This window comes from Gopherus flavomarginatus, assembly GCF_025201925.1.
Source record: "Gopherus flavomarginatus isolate rGopFla2 chromosome 11 unlocalized genomic scaffold, rGopFla2.mat.asm SUPER_11_unloc_1, whole genome shotgun sequence".
Classification (NCBI taxonomy): Eukaryota; Metazoa; Chordata; order Testudines; family Testudinidae; genus Gopherus; species Gopherus flavomarginatus.
In genome coordinates, this window is record NW_026114602.1 from 30,824 (window position 1) to 45,916 (window position 15,093).

The 15,093-nt window shown below is 42.5% G+C and overlaps 1 protein-coding gene across 1 annotated transcript; it reads left to right on the plus strand.

The window, feature by feature from the left end:
- Nucleotides 1-13,695: 13,695 nt before the first annotated feature.
- On the plus strand, nt 13,696-14,622 carry LOC127040850 (olfactory receptor 14A16-like). Its single transcript, XM_050935415.1, has one exon. It carries the CDS (start codon nt 13,696-13,698, stop codon nt 14,620-14,622), a length of 927 nt encoding a protein of 308 aa, XP_050791372.1.
- The last annotated feature ends 471 nt before the right edge of the window (nt 14,623-15,093 follow it).

A 15,093-nucleotide genomic window follows, 5' to 3' on the forward strand; every position in this document is an offset into this window, starting at 1 on the left:
TCCGATGCCCTTACTGCTATTGTATGTAGATACCAAAGGCACAGCTTTCTAACACCCTTTCACCCCAGACACTGAGACTTAAGTGACCAAAATATTGACACCCATTCCTTTCCACAAAATGAGCTGTGTGCAGCGGGCTTGGGACTCCATGCTCCATCAGCCAGTGTTGGTGCTGTAGAAAGATTTATTGTTGTTTGTTCTTTAAGGGCTTTAAAGGACTTGCTCTCTATAGCTCTGCACAGCTCAGAAGCAGAGGCCCCAAGGCAATATATTTCTAATTTCTCTGTCCCATGTCTGTCTGAAATTCATCAAAATAAAATGCGAAAATAAGACAAACAGAGAGCAAGGCCTTGAAGACTGAATTCAGGGCTGGCATCGAAAGTAGCCTGAATTATGATCCCAGCCATGGGTACAACCAATCCACATTTCCTATCCACTGACAATGTCTTGAGTATTATTTATCTTTTCAGCTTGGGGAAATTTGGGTGAAATATATGGCCTGTGATACTGAGCTGGTCAGATGATCTGATTGGAAGATTCCTTCTGTCCTTAAACTAAAACAATGAATGTATCTGGTAATTGAAATTCACCATTCTCATTGGTTAGGTCTTGCAGTGGTTGTAAAGCTTGGCTACTCCTTGTAAAGACACCAGGCTTTGGTTGACCTTGAAATAGTTTCAGGCCTTTGCTAGAGCTTGGAAAGGCTGCAAATAGGATTACCACCTGGCCATTATTTGATCGGCCTGTCTGTTTTTTTATAGATTTGCCAGTTGCCAGAAAAATAATTTAATCTGCTGGGGTTTTTTTATGTGGTTCTAAAGACTTGCATTATTATCACACTTCACTTGGACAGCTAATGTTTAAAGTTTCTGTGTCCAGCTAAAGATGCTGCAGTGTTCCAACTTCCACAATTTAAGCGATAACAGATAAAAATGATTGAAAATACAGAAGTTGTCTGCCCACCAACACACAAGCTGCATCGTGTGTGTGTGTCTGTGTATGTGAGAGAGAGGGTTTGACCATGCAAGAGTGTGGAGTTGTGGGATGTTATTAATCATATTTATGTGTTAGCTCTCTAGATACTGTAAGTGGCTGTTGAAGGGGAGGGGTTCCAGAGTTGCCTTGTAGTTGGGGGTTGTGGTTGTGGCAGGCTTGCTTTGTGGTGGGGGTTCATTTCAAATGTGGTCACGCTAGATGCAGACCCTGTTTAGCCTGTATAATGGCTGCATGTCTTTATTAGGCCTTAGAATGGATGCAGGCCTGGTTAGGTATCAGAATAGCTGCAGGCTGTGGTTATAGGTTGGGTATAGGCCATATTTAGACCTTGGAAGGCTATAGACACTGATTAGGTTTTGAAATGGCTATAGATCTTGGCTAGGCCTTGAATTTTATGCCAGCCCTGGTTAGGCCTTGGAACAGCTGCAGACATTGATTAGGCCTTAGATTGGCTTAGTCACATCTTGGGATGGCTGTAGGCTTTGGTTAGGCTTTGAAATGGCTGCAGGCCTTAATTAGCCCCTGGAATAGCTGTATGTCCTGGTTAGGTCTTGGAATAGCTGCAGGCCTTGGAATGGCTGCAGGTGTTGGATAAACTTTGCAGTCATAGACTGAGCCTTGGAATGGCTGCCAGACAAACAAACAAGCTCCCTCCCCCTACAATTTTCAGCTAAAACTCAAACTTTCAGCTGAAAATGTAAACGTCTATTTGGAAATGCCACTGTGGTATCTCATGGCCACATTTTCTTCCATGGTTAGGCTTCAAAAGATTAGATTTTTATCAGTAAGTGTCAGCAAATGTCAATTTCACACTACACACGCACACCAAAGAAAACTATTTCAACTGATAATCATCAAAATTTATAGAAAGGCAAAGTAAGAAAAACACTTGTTGAAAACTTGTTAGAATTTGATTTATGGGTATTTAATGAGTGTGTGTGTTTTGACACGTTAACTTTACAATTTGTGTGTTAATAGTATAAAGCTTTTAACTTTTTACATCTCAGTGGCTACTGTAATTAAACTGCTTTGTCCATTGTCTTAAGTCCCTATAATGTTGGGCAACTGTGAAAATTTAAATCAATAAAAATAGAAAAACACTTAAAAATAAGCATTGATATTATCCATGGAAATTATTAAAACATTAAAATCAAATTCAGCCAAGCCTAGCTATAGGACAGGCTCCCTTACTGGACAACATCTGCACCATGGGATTCCTTCTTCCTAAGCAACCATGGTGCATCATGGGAGTCCAATGGCTGCAATGCATCATGGGGGATGTAGTCTGGATAGGGAGTCCAGCCTGTAGAGCAGAATGGGACCATGAGGGAAAGCAGATAGGTTTTCAAAAAACAATAAACAAATAACAAAAAAATACCCCATGCATTTAGTCAAGAAACAGAATTTGGTTTCGCTGGTTCCTGCACCAACAATCACAGAACGCGGCAAACAGTCCATCCCAGCTGGCACTACTTGTCCCCTTTGGGCAGGCTCAGCCTTGAATTGTATAAGACACTTTCAAAGTGGGCAGGGGAATTCATATGCCAGGTCCTATTCACTCCTGACCTCTCTGTGGACCCTGCTAAGGGGTAATTAGCCAGTTCAAGTGATTTTAGTAGAGATGGATCATATCCACATACCCAGACCCATAGCACCCATGGAAAAAAATAGTTTGTGCTCAGCACTCACCGGACCCTGCCAATCAGCTCCTTCCTGTCCCCACTAGCGCCTCCTGCTCACTGATCAGCTGTTAGGTGGGAGGCACTTGGAAGAGGGAGAGGAGCAGGGGTGGGAAGAGCCTCGTGGGCAGTGGGGGAAGAGGTGGTGTGAGGGTCGGGCTTTGGGGAAAAGGGTGGAGTGCGGGTGGGGCTGAGCATGGGTGGAGCATCCCTGGAGAAAGCTGAAAGTCAGTGACTGTGCCCAGGCCCTCATTTATCCCTCTTGCCCCATCGTCTCCTGATAATGTCTTGATCTCGGCAGATCATTGCTGTGTGGATGCATTCTGGTCAGGATAATCCATCTTACTTCAGTTTGTCCATGTCCAGCTCTAACCAGGAAGGTGCCACTTGAGTCAAAGGGCAAATTCCCAGTAACTTCAGTGGGACCAGGATAAGATCCAAAGGAACTAAGTCCCTTGGTTACCTTTGAAAATCCTAGCCCAAACATAGTCTGTTTTGTATGAGTTTGCTTGTGAATGTATGTTACTCAGCAGTGGGGGAGGGCGAGCTGGCATGCACATTATTATATGCAGGTGTCTTTGCTAGTTATTGTAATTTTTCTATTTGACAAAGACTTTGCTGTCACTTTAGGCTAGTGAAATTGCAGAAAAATGAGAGGGTGCATTAAATTTTTGCTTTTGGATGTTAGGCACTTAGAATGGGAGTTAGGCATATTGATTTCTATGTGTGTTAGGCACCAAGTTGCTTTTGAAAATCCCACTAGGCACAAAAATCTGGCCCTTGGCTGATTTTTAAAATTCCACTAGGTATCTATCTGCACTTCTATCCACTTCAATACCTTTGAAAATCTGGCCCTGAACTTAGCACTGCTAAATGGAGCAATGGACCCATACCTTTGAAAATCTGGGCCTAAGTGTGTGCGCACACGTTACTAGGAGTGCATTTGTTAATGTGCATTATGGCATGTGAACAGATTAAGATGAGTGTGTTGGTACCATCTGTTAATATCAGGGTGTGTGTGTGTGTGTGTGTGTGTGTGTGTGCCGGTGTGCGCATTTGGAAATTCAGGGCTCCTCGCAGAGTACAATGGCTGTTCACTAAATTCAAGCCAGTGTCTGCAAATGTCCCAAACCTTGTTCTGAGTGAGGTAGGTGAGCCCAGTGCAGGGAAAGGGACTGTCTGCAAATGGATGGAGTTTCACATATGGTTAAAAACAGCTTTGCTGAAAGGGAACACTGGGATTCACGATCCTGCATTAGCAAGAGGCTGCTATACGTGTCCCTGCTTTGGATGAGCCACAGGAATGAGACCTAGGAGAGGGGCCTGGGGATAGCAGCTACCTCATTACTGTGATGAGGGACAGGCTCATGCATATGCCCCCATTCCCCATCCCCAACCAACTCCTTCCTGGTGAGGGATGTCAGGGGCTTGACGCTCTGTGACCTGGACTCACTTTAAATCAGGAATGAGCACAGAGTACAACTTAAATATTAGTAAATAGTAAAGATGGCCGGTGACCAGCTTGGCTTATGAGTAAAATCCTTGCTGACCTTAAACACAAAAAATCAGCTTACAGGAATTGGAAGATTGGACAAATGACCAGAGAGGAGTATAAAACTATTGCTCAGGAATGCAGGAGTGAAATCAGGGAGGCCAAATCACACTTGGAGTTGCAGCTAGCAAGGAATGCTAAGAGTAACAAGAAGGGTTTCTACAGGTATGTTAACAACAAGAAGAAAGTCAAGGAAAGAGTGAGCCCTGTGGAAGCTGAGAAAGAAGACAGTGTTTAAGTGCAGCCATTTAATAGCAGAGACAGAGCAGCTGTTGAGCTAAGTCTTAGCCTAATATCGAGAGACCTGGAGAAGCAAGGCCCATGTCAGAAGCGAGTGAAAGACAGCAGAATAGTCAGAGTGACTTAGCCTTGAGATAACGATATTTAGAGAAGAGAAAGTGAGAAAATACTGGAATAGATAGCACATAATCTAAATAAATTGCAGATGTTTTAATTAATGCATGTCACAAGGAGTATAAACTTGTGTGATTTTGTTTGTACTTTGGAGAAACTGAGCAGAGATGCTCTCTGCCAGCTGTATTCTTCCCTTGAAATTGCTTGAATAAAGCTGTCTCTGATTTTGTTGCTTCCAACCTGAAAGTGGATATTGTTTCTTCCACAGGCCCTTACTGAAAGAGGAAGGCAACCTAGTGACAGAGGATGTGGAAAAAAACTAATGTACTCAATGCTTTTTTTGCCTCTGTCTTCAAGAACAAGGTCAGCTCCCAGACTGCTGCACTGGGAAGCACAGTATGAGGAGGAGATGACCAGCCCTCTGTGGAGAAAGAAGTAGTTCAGGACTATTTAGAAAAGCTGGATAAGCACAGGCCCATGGGGCTGGATGCACTGCATCTGAGGGGCTAAAGGAGTTGGCAAATGTGATTGCAGAGTCATTGGCCATTATCTTTGAAAACTCACGGTGACTGGGCGAGGTCCTAGATGAAAGGAAAAAAGGAAATGTGCTCTCCATCTTTAAAAAAGGGAAGAAGGAGGATCCAGGGAACTACAGGCCAGTCAGCCTTACCTCAGTCCCTGGAAAAATCATGGAGCAGGTCCTCAAGGAATTAATTTTGAAGCACTTAGAGGAGAGGAAAGTGATGAGGAACAGTCAGCATGGATTCATCAAGGGCAAGTCATTCCTGACTTACCTAACTGCCTTCTATTATGAGATTACTGGCTCTGAGGATGAGGGGAAAGCAGTGGACATATTATTCCTTGACTTGAGCAAAGCTTTTGATACGGTCTCCCACAGTATTCTTGCCAGCAAGTTAAAGAAGTATGGTCTGGATGAATGGATTGTAAGGTGAATAGAAAGCTGGCTAGATCATCAGGCTCAATGGGTAGTGATAAATGGCTCCATGTCTAGTTGGCAGCTGGTATTAAGCGGAGTGCCCCAAGGGTCGGTCCTGGGGCCAGTTTTGTTCAATATCTTCATTAATGATGTTGAGGATGGCGTGGATTGCACCCTCAGCAAGTTTGCAGATGACACTAAACTGGGAGTAGTGGTAGATATGCTGGAGGGTAGGGATAGAATACAGAGGGACCTAGAAAAATTGGTCTAAAAGAAATCTGATGAGTTTCAACAAGGACAAGTACTGAGTCCTGCTCTTAGGATGGAAGAATTCCATGCAGTGCTACAGACTAGGGACCGAGTGGCTAGGTAGAAGTTCTGCAGAAAAGGAACTAGGGGTTACAATGAACAAGAAGCTGGATATGATTTGACAGTGTGAGTTGTTGCCAAGAAGGCTAAAGGCATTAGCTGTCGAATAGAGGAGCATTGTCGGCAGATCAAGGGACATCATCATTCCCCTCTATTCGGCACTGGTGAGGCATCATCTGGAGTACTGTGTCCAGTTTTGGGCCCCACACTACAAGAAGGATGTGGAAAAATTGGAAGGAGTCCAGCGGAGGGCAACAAAAATGGTTAGGGGGCTGCAGCAAAGGACTTATGAGGAGAAGCTGAGGGAATTGGATTATTTAGTCTGCAGAAGAGAAGAATGAGGGGGGATTTGATAGCTGCTTTCAATTACCTGAAGTGGGGTTCCAAAGAGGATGGATCTAGACTGTTCTCAGTGGTACCAGATGACAGAACAAGGAGAAATGGTCTCAAGTTGCAGTGGGGAAGATTTAGGTTGGATATTAGGGGAAAAAAATCACTAGGAGGGTGGTGAAGCACTGGAATGGGTTATCTAGGGAGGTGGTGGAATCTCCTTCCTTAGAGGTTTTTAAGGTCAGGCTTGACAAAGCCCTGGCTGGAATGATTTAGTTGGGGATTATTCCTGATTTGAACAGGGGGTTGGACTAGATGACCTCCTGTGGTCCCTTCCAATCCTAATATTCTATCATTCTATGATTAACCAGACAGGGAACATACACTGAGAATGGAAAGGAAACAGTTATATGTCCTCTCTGTACCCTTGGGATTTGAACTCAAGAACTCCTGGCTCTGCCCTCAGACCACTAAGCCCTGATCCCATCTGGTCTTTGCTCTTGATGTAGTTTGGTGAAAATGAATAAATGCTCTTGAGCAGCAGAGCAGATGTTTGCTTCTCGGCCTCCACTTCTGAGCTGTGCAGGGCTCCAGGGAGTGAGCCTCTGAAAGGCCTTAGGGAACAGACTTGGATAAATCACGTTCCCACAGCACCAATCTGTTCATGTCTGTGAAGCCAAAAGTCAGCTACACATAGTTCATCGGAAGAAAGCAACAGAACTAAGTGTACGTTCATCCTCTGTAAAGGATGTAAGGGCTCTAAGATAGCTGTGCCTTTGGCATGTAGATTCTATGGACAAAGATGTGATAGATCAGATAGATATACAGCATCATCCATCCATCCATCTATCTAAGTAAACAGGTAAATTTCTATGGATAGTTTAGATAAGAAGTTGATCTAATAAAAGATATTACCTCGCCCACCTTCTCTCAAAATAATATCCTGGCACTGACTCGACTGTGACTACACTACATACAAGTTAGATCATACCTATAAGCATCTTGGAATTGGAAGAAGAAAGTGCACAGTAAGTGTCCAGCTCTTTTTTAATATCTGTGGTTCTGAAAAGAGCAAATTTAGTAGCAAAAATCTGAATAACAAGTAAATTCTCTTCCCCGATGTTCTTGCCCGTATATGCCGGCTTCTTGAATGATTCCTCAAGTGACAGTGAAGTGAATTTTTTTTTGTTTGTTTCGGATAAGGACAGGCCTGTGACCCAGTTGGTAGGGTGCATGGCTAGGAGAGAAGAGATTTAGGGCATGTTAACGCAGCAGCTGGGAGGTCTAATGCCTAAAATAGGTCTGTTTTTGGGCCACACTGCTATTTTTAGGCACTAACTTCAGCAGAGCTAGCATAGGTCCATTTGTTAGAGCTGGGAATCAGACCCCCCAGCTGCAATGTAGATGTACTCTAAGGGAGAGGAGACATTCAAATTGTCGGTGGGAGTTGAGTGCCAAACCCTCATTTATACATATGGCAATCTCCCCCTTCATGCCTGTAAAATGCACATTGAATGCCTTGGAGGAGTTTGTGAAATTACACTCTCTGCTTTCAAATGCAAACCAGGAGCGAGTGCTTTGAAGTCAGATAAAGCCAACAAAAACGGAACAATTATGTGATTATAGAAAAATTAAAGGCAATCTCCATTTAATTCACTAATAAGGAACTAGTCCCAACACAGAGAGATGTTTTTAGTCAGAAAGGATCTCTGTAGCCCTGGTGCTATAAGACTTCCATTTCTCAGACATCCACAGTTGATGTGCCCTGTAGCCCAATCAGAGACACCTCATCTACCTAGGTAATATTGAGGTGTCTCTGCTGCCATTCTTGGGTGGGACTCCATGCCACTGCTCCTGCCTTTCTAGGATAGGAAAAAGGCCTCTTTCCACCAGTATCCCAAATGTGGTGTGGATTGCTTTGCTTTGGGTTGGTCTGCACAGGGACATCCAGGAAAATTAACCCAAATTGACTAAAGGCGGGAATTTGATGTGAACTTACTATACCACATTAAATTCCTGTGCAAATATCCTCATTCACAATTGAGGAGCCTTAATTCAGTTTATTTTAATTGACTTCCAATGTGACTTTAGAGACACTGAATTGGGATGCTTTAGTTCTGAATAACAGTGTCTACACACAGATTTAGTGCAGTTTAATGAATCCACTTCAAACTGATGTTAGTTAATTTGGATTAATTTTCCTGGATGTCTAAGTGTAGACAAGCCCTTAAAATCAGCACTAACCAAAGTGTTTCTGTAGCTTTCTGGAAAGAAAATGATCATTCAGTATTCAGCACTCCAGATAGGCAGTAAGAAAAATTCTGCTTTCACTGCTTCCTATTCCAAGCAAACAATCAGAAAAGACAGGTTATGAAGTTCTGTACTTCCAAATATTGCCCTGCAAAATCAATAACAATTCAAATTCCGGAGCATTTCATAGTCCAGTCATTCATCAGTCTCCCTTGTCAGTTTCAGAAAGAACAAGCTCAATTTAGGACAAAGTGACTTATAATGTCACTCAGGTAAGATGCTGACATCTAAAAGTTACTCTGTCTATTCTCTGCAGACTGCAGGGGCTTTCCAATAATAGCTTTGGAATCTGTGTTTCTGAAAGGATTCTTAGCTTGATATTAAGGGGCAAAGAAGATGTTATTCCAGGTAAGCTGATAATACCCATGGAGTGTGGGATAGCTGGAGCATAACTGGCTGGAGATGTAGAACAAGATCCTTCAGTTGTGTAGTCTAGATTAATTTGTTTCTATTTAAGTCAATGGGAGTTTTGTCATTGACTTGTCAGAGGCCAAAATTTCATCCCTGGACTCTACACGACTTGGTAGCCACTCATGTGTCCTTTATTATCCTCTTAAGATACGGGGAAGCCTTTCTGTTCCCTAAGACTAATTCTGACTCTCATTAGGGTTGTTAGTCCTCTACTCCTGATGAGCAAGGTCATAGAAATACTTACAAATTCCAGCCTCGCTTTGTCCCTCAATATTCTTTTTATATCTCTTCCTTTCAAGCTCAAACTCTCACTCACATTCTATTTCCTTTTATTTTCTCTATCTGTCTCCTTTCTAGGTAACTTCTGCCTCCGTCCTCCTCAAAACCGGTTCTTATCTCATTTCGACTGTCTCACTTACCATTACATTTTTCAGAAACAATGTGGATCTTTAAACAAGACTCTTCTTTGGGAGGGAAAAGGTTTGTGTGGATCTGTTTTATCTAAGAATGTTCCATAATATATTGACTAATTCTGTGAAGGACCAACTCATATTCTTTGTGAAAACCAGTTCAAACTAAACCCAGGTCAAACCAATTTCAGTTAACACAGTTACAGTCCTACTGAGCCGTCATTTCACCAGTTTTCACAGTTCCTCGTCTGTTTTGTCCCTCAGGTTTCAGGTCAAAAGCCAGCAATTTTTAACAGATGTCACTTAGGTTTCACTGAGAGCAAAGAGTAAAGGGAGTAGGATAGCAGATTTGTGACAGGACAAAATGGGAAGACAACAGGTAATGCTGTTGGAACGGAAGGCAGACTTTGTGTCAGCTCTTGTTACTTTTATCATAATTATTATACTTCATACGTTTTTTTCTGTCTCTGATCCATGCTTTTGTTACCACAGAACTAGACCACTGCAATTCACTCTACATGGAGCTCAACTTCAAATCATTCAGAGGCAAAAACTGGTGCAGAATATAGTGGCTAACTTAGTGAACAGTGCATCTGGCTAGGAGCATATAGCACCAGTGCAATGAAATTGGCACTGGCTGCCTGCCATTCTCCAGATGGAGTTTACACCTGACCCATAAATTGCTGGGTCTGACTTATCTGAGAGATTGTCTTTCTCCTTGAGCCATGCTGCCAACACTTTAGTCAGCAGCAGAGCTGCCCAAATAAGTCATTTTTCAGTTTGCTGGCTGAACCAAAAATCCAAAAAAATCCTTTCAAGTTGACCTGAAATAGATTTTTTTAAATTATTTTTGATACAACACAAAAGTAATAAACAAAAAAAAAAAAGAAAAACACACAATATTTTGGGAACAATGTGTTTTGTTCAAACTAAAACAAAGTGCTCAGATGCCACAGTGATGAGTAAAGTACAAGAAAACAATGTAGACTAGAATAGAGAAACAATGTTGTGGTTTCTGAGTACTTTTAAACATATTTTTAAATAAAATTGAAGTAAAATTTGAAAGGCAAAATAATTTCAAATTGAAAAATCTAAATGTTTTGTTTTGAAAATATCATTTTGATTTTTGAGTGGGTTTTATATAATCTTTTCAGTCGAAACAATTCAGCAAATTCAACATTAATTAGGAAAATATTTCAGTTTACCCATATCTGCGTTTGGTTTATCTGAAACAATTCATCCAGCTGTAGTCACTAGGGGCTCCTAAGCTGGCTCCCCGTCAGTATAGCTGAGAGGATCTCCTCTGTGATGGCTCTTGGGAGCTGGAACTTGCTCCCCCCACTTAATCTTAAACAGTCTTATCTGGCCATGCTGCAGAATGCAGATCTGTTTGACAAGGCTCCTGGGCCTGGTCTAGACTGGGGGGAGGGGTGGGATCTATCTAAGTTATGCAACTTCAGCTACGTGAATAACGTACTCAGACCGACTCACCATAGTGTCTTTACTGCAGTGAGTCGACTGCTGCTGCTTCCCCATCGACTCTGCTTGCGCTTCTCACAGTGGTGGAGTACAGGAGTCGATGGGAGAGCGTTCGGGGGTTGATTTATCATGTCTAGACTAGACGTGATAAATCGACCCCGTTGGATCAATTGCTGCCCATTGATCTGGTGGGTAGTATAGACATACCTTTGGAGAAGTATAATGGCTTACTTCCCGTAATGAGTCATAGGTGCTAAGGCCAGAAGGGAGTATTGTGATCATCTGTTCCGACCTCTTGTATAATATAGCAAGAGAAATTCCCCAAAACAATTCAAGTTTGAAGTATGCTCTACTTTGCGGGGAGGGGGGAAATCCAGTCTTGATTTTAAAAATAGCTAGTAATGGAGAATCCACCCCAACCTTTGGTAAATTGATCCAATGGTTAATCACTCTCACTGTTAAAAATGTACGCCTCATTTCTAGTCTGAATTTGTCTTGCTTCAACTTTCAAACATAGTATTTTGCTATACCTTTGTCTGCTATTGAAAAGTCCATTATCAAATATCGGTTCCCCATGTCTGCAATTGTGAAAAAAGGCTTATATCATTATTGGGTATATTAACTGTAGTGTGGTATTAGAGAGACAAGGTGGGTGAGAGAGACAAGCTTTCTAGTGGCACAGAGCTCTTCCTTTCCTCTGGGAAGGTACTCACAGTGTCACAGCGTGGAACAGCTAGCTTATCATAAGTAGTTAGCACATATTCTAAGGGACCTTTCAAGGTGAAGTGACCCATTAACTGCCTTGTAGTCAGGGGACAAAAAAAGGGGATTAATGGGTTATAGATTGTTGTAGCAAATCATATATCCAGTGCTTTACTAAAACCATGATTTTTAGACATATTTTCTAATCTTTTAATCATTCTTGTGGCTCTTCTTTGACACCTCTCCAATTTAACAACATCCTTCTTGAACTGTGGACATCCACTGGACACAATATTCCAGCAGCAGTCGCACCCAGTGCCAAATACAGAGGTAATACAATTTGTCTATCCCTACTCAAAATTTCCCTGTTTATGCATCTGTGGATCACGTTAGTGTCACACTTGGAGCCCATGTTCAGCTTATTAGGCACCACAGCCTCCAAATCTTTAATAGAGTCACTGCTGAAAGAGTGGAAGGGGAGAAAAAGGAGATTTCGTAGATGTCTGGCAGGCCAAGTTCCGGCTACAATGATTACTTAATGTTGCTGGGCTTTCATTGTGTTATTAATTATGCAGGGGCACCCGGAGTCTCTGCCAGGCATTTTTTTTATTATTCTAAACACAAATAAAAAGACAATAAATACAATTACCTTAATTCAAAACAGAAGTGATGAATAATGAGACAGAAACAGAGCCAGTCTCCCCTCTTGTAGCTGTGTTGGCTCGTCTGGATCAGCAGAAATATAAATAATCCATGTTAATTGAGAAAGGCCAGTGAGTACAAGCTGGTCTATGTGTGGAACGGTTTCCATATGAAGGGAAACTAAAAAGATTAGGGCTGTTCAGATTAGAAAAGAGATGACTGTGAGGGGGATGTGATAGAAGTCTATAAAATCATGACTGGTGTGAAAAAAGGTGAATAGAGAAGTGCTATTTACCCTTTCGCACAACACATAAAACAGGGGTCACCTGATGAAATTATTAGATAGCAGGTGTAATACAAACAAGAAGAAGTACTTTTTTACACAATGCAAAATTAATCTGTGGAACTCATTGCCATGAGATGTTTTGATGGCCAAAAGTATAAATGGGTTCAAAAAAGAACTAGGTAAGTTCATGGAGGATAAAAATCATCAAAGACTATTAGCCAGGAGGGTCAGGGGACGCAACCCTATGGCTGGGAAAACCCAAAACCTGACTGCCAGGGGTGAATCTCTCCAAAATTGCATGTTCTGTACTTTGCACTTGAAGGTCTGGTACTGCTCACTGTCAGAGACAGAATACTACACTGGATGGACCATTGGTATGATCCAGTATGGCAGCTTTTATGGTCTTATGAATAGAGACGGGCAGAGCTGCTGTTGGATGCTACCTAAGGCTAGATTCTCCAAGGGACTTAGGTGCATCACTACTGCTTTAGGCACCTAACTCCCAGATATACGCACTACTAGTATTTACTGCTCAGCTACTACCTTACCCTGTAGGCGCCTAAATTTGCTCTGTACCTCCTTTCTTTTGATGTAAACATTTCTTATGTGCTACATTTCTGCCTCTGGGCATGAGCACCACAGCCTCGCTTTAGGCATGTGGATAGTTAAGCCCAGAGAAATCCACAAACAAGGGGAAGATAGGTGTTCCCTTGCCTTATTCAATTGCAGGACCTGATCTGACAGGTGTGTTCAGAGGCCACTTACCAGAGTGGGCCAGCACACAAAATCACAGGACATGAATGTGTAGGGGAGGAAGCAGATGTCCCCCATAATCTTTAGCCCAATTGTTAGTGTACCCACCTAGGATGTGGGAAACCTCAATTAAATTCCCCACTGATGAGGAGAAAGTATTTGAAGATGGGTCCTCCACTTCCCAGGAGCATGGGACATTCTCCTGGGGTGGGGAAAGGGTTCTCTATATTAAATAATTAAAGAGTCATTGGCATCCTTGTCTCCCATACAAGAGCCCTACCGATCAGGCTATAAAGCCATTTTCTCTCTGGGGCCCAGTGACTCAAATAATAAGCATTTATCTGCACAGCCTGACAGAATGGGGTCACGGCTCATTTTAAGTAGCTCCGATATCTGTTTTTGAAGGATGATGGTAGTCTTTCTTTTTCTCCCTCCCTCCTTTTGTCACCATTTTACTGACCCTTCCTCTTGTCTTGTTCCCCAGAATGTATCTGAAGCAGGTTATGAACAATCAAACCTCCATGCCGGAGTTCCTTCTCCTGGGATTCTCTGACATTTGGGAGCTGCAGATTATACACTTCACAGCGTTTCTAGTGCTCTACTTGGCAGCCTTGATAGGGAACCTCCTTATAATCATAGTCGTAGCCTTTGACCGACAACTTCACACCCCCATGTACTTCTCCTTGGTCAACTTATCCTTCCTAGACCTGTGCTACATCTCTGTGACTGTCCCCAAATCCATGGCCAACTCTCTCATGGACAGCAGAACAATTTCTTTCTCAGGGTGTGTCACGCAACTCTTCTTGGTTGTCACCTTTGCCATTACGGAGCTAGCATTACTCACGGTGATGGCATATGATCGCTATGTTGCAATCTGCCATCCCCTCCATTATGGGATGTTAATGAACAGGGGCAGGAGTGCCCAGATGGCAGCTGGGGCCTGGCTCAGCAGCATGATGTGTGCTGTGATACATAGCGGTAACACATTTAGGTTACACTTCTGCCTCTCCAACATGGTTGGCCAGTTCTTCTGTAATATCCCACAGCTATTAAAGATCTCCTGTGGAGATACACGTGTTAATGATATAGTAATGCTTGTTCTTGGTTCTGTTTCAGCTGTTTCCTGTTTTGTATTTATATTTGTGTCTTATATTCACATCTTCTTCACAGTGATGAGAATCCCCTCCAAGCAGGGCAGGTACAAAGCCTTCTCCACCTGCCTGCCCCACTTGATTGTTTTTTGTTTGTTTCTTGGCACTTCAACATTAACGTGCATGGGACCCAGATCAAAGTTTTCAAAAGTTTTGGACCTGGTAGCGGCCATTTTCTATTCCGTTGTGCCACCAACTGTGAACTCAATCATCTACAGCCTGAGAAACAATGGCATAAGGGGTGAGCTCAGGAAAATGTAAATCGCTCACCATCCCGGTCCAATAGGCATAAGATGGATTTAACATTCAGAGAACTGTGTGTTGTCTTTCCTGACATCTACATTGTTATGGGTTTCAACATTTATATGTACAATTTTTAATAAAAATAAAAGGGAAAAAATGAAAACAAATAAACCACCCGTAAAAGACAATTCTGGAGCTTATAGTTATCAATGGACAATTGAATGTTCATTAACCTAGCTAATTAATATTACGCTTGTAGTGGCCACATTGATGTAACTTAATAGGCTCTGTGGCAGATTGCCGGTACTGTTATGCTGGGTCTTGCGCTTTCTCTTCTTTGGGGAAGGTTCAGGGCGTCATTGCTTGCCTCTGAACCGGTATTTTAATTACTCCACTAGTGTCCTTGAGGAGGGGAGTGGAGAGGGAGGGACCTGGGCCCACCCTCTGTCATAAACAGATAGTTAAGGGTTAATGTCTCTTACCTGTAAA

Bases quoted from the DNA above. Each gene is read 5' to 3' on its own strand.
- LOC127040850 (XM_050935415.1), top strand. From the start codon at position 13,696: ATGTATCTGAAGCAGGTTATGAACAATCAAACCTCCATGCCGGAGTTC.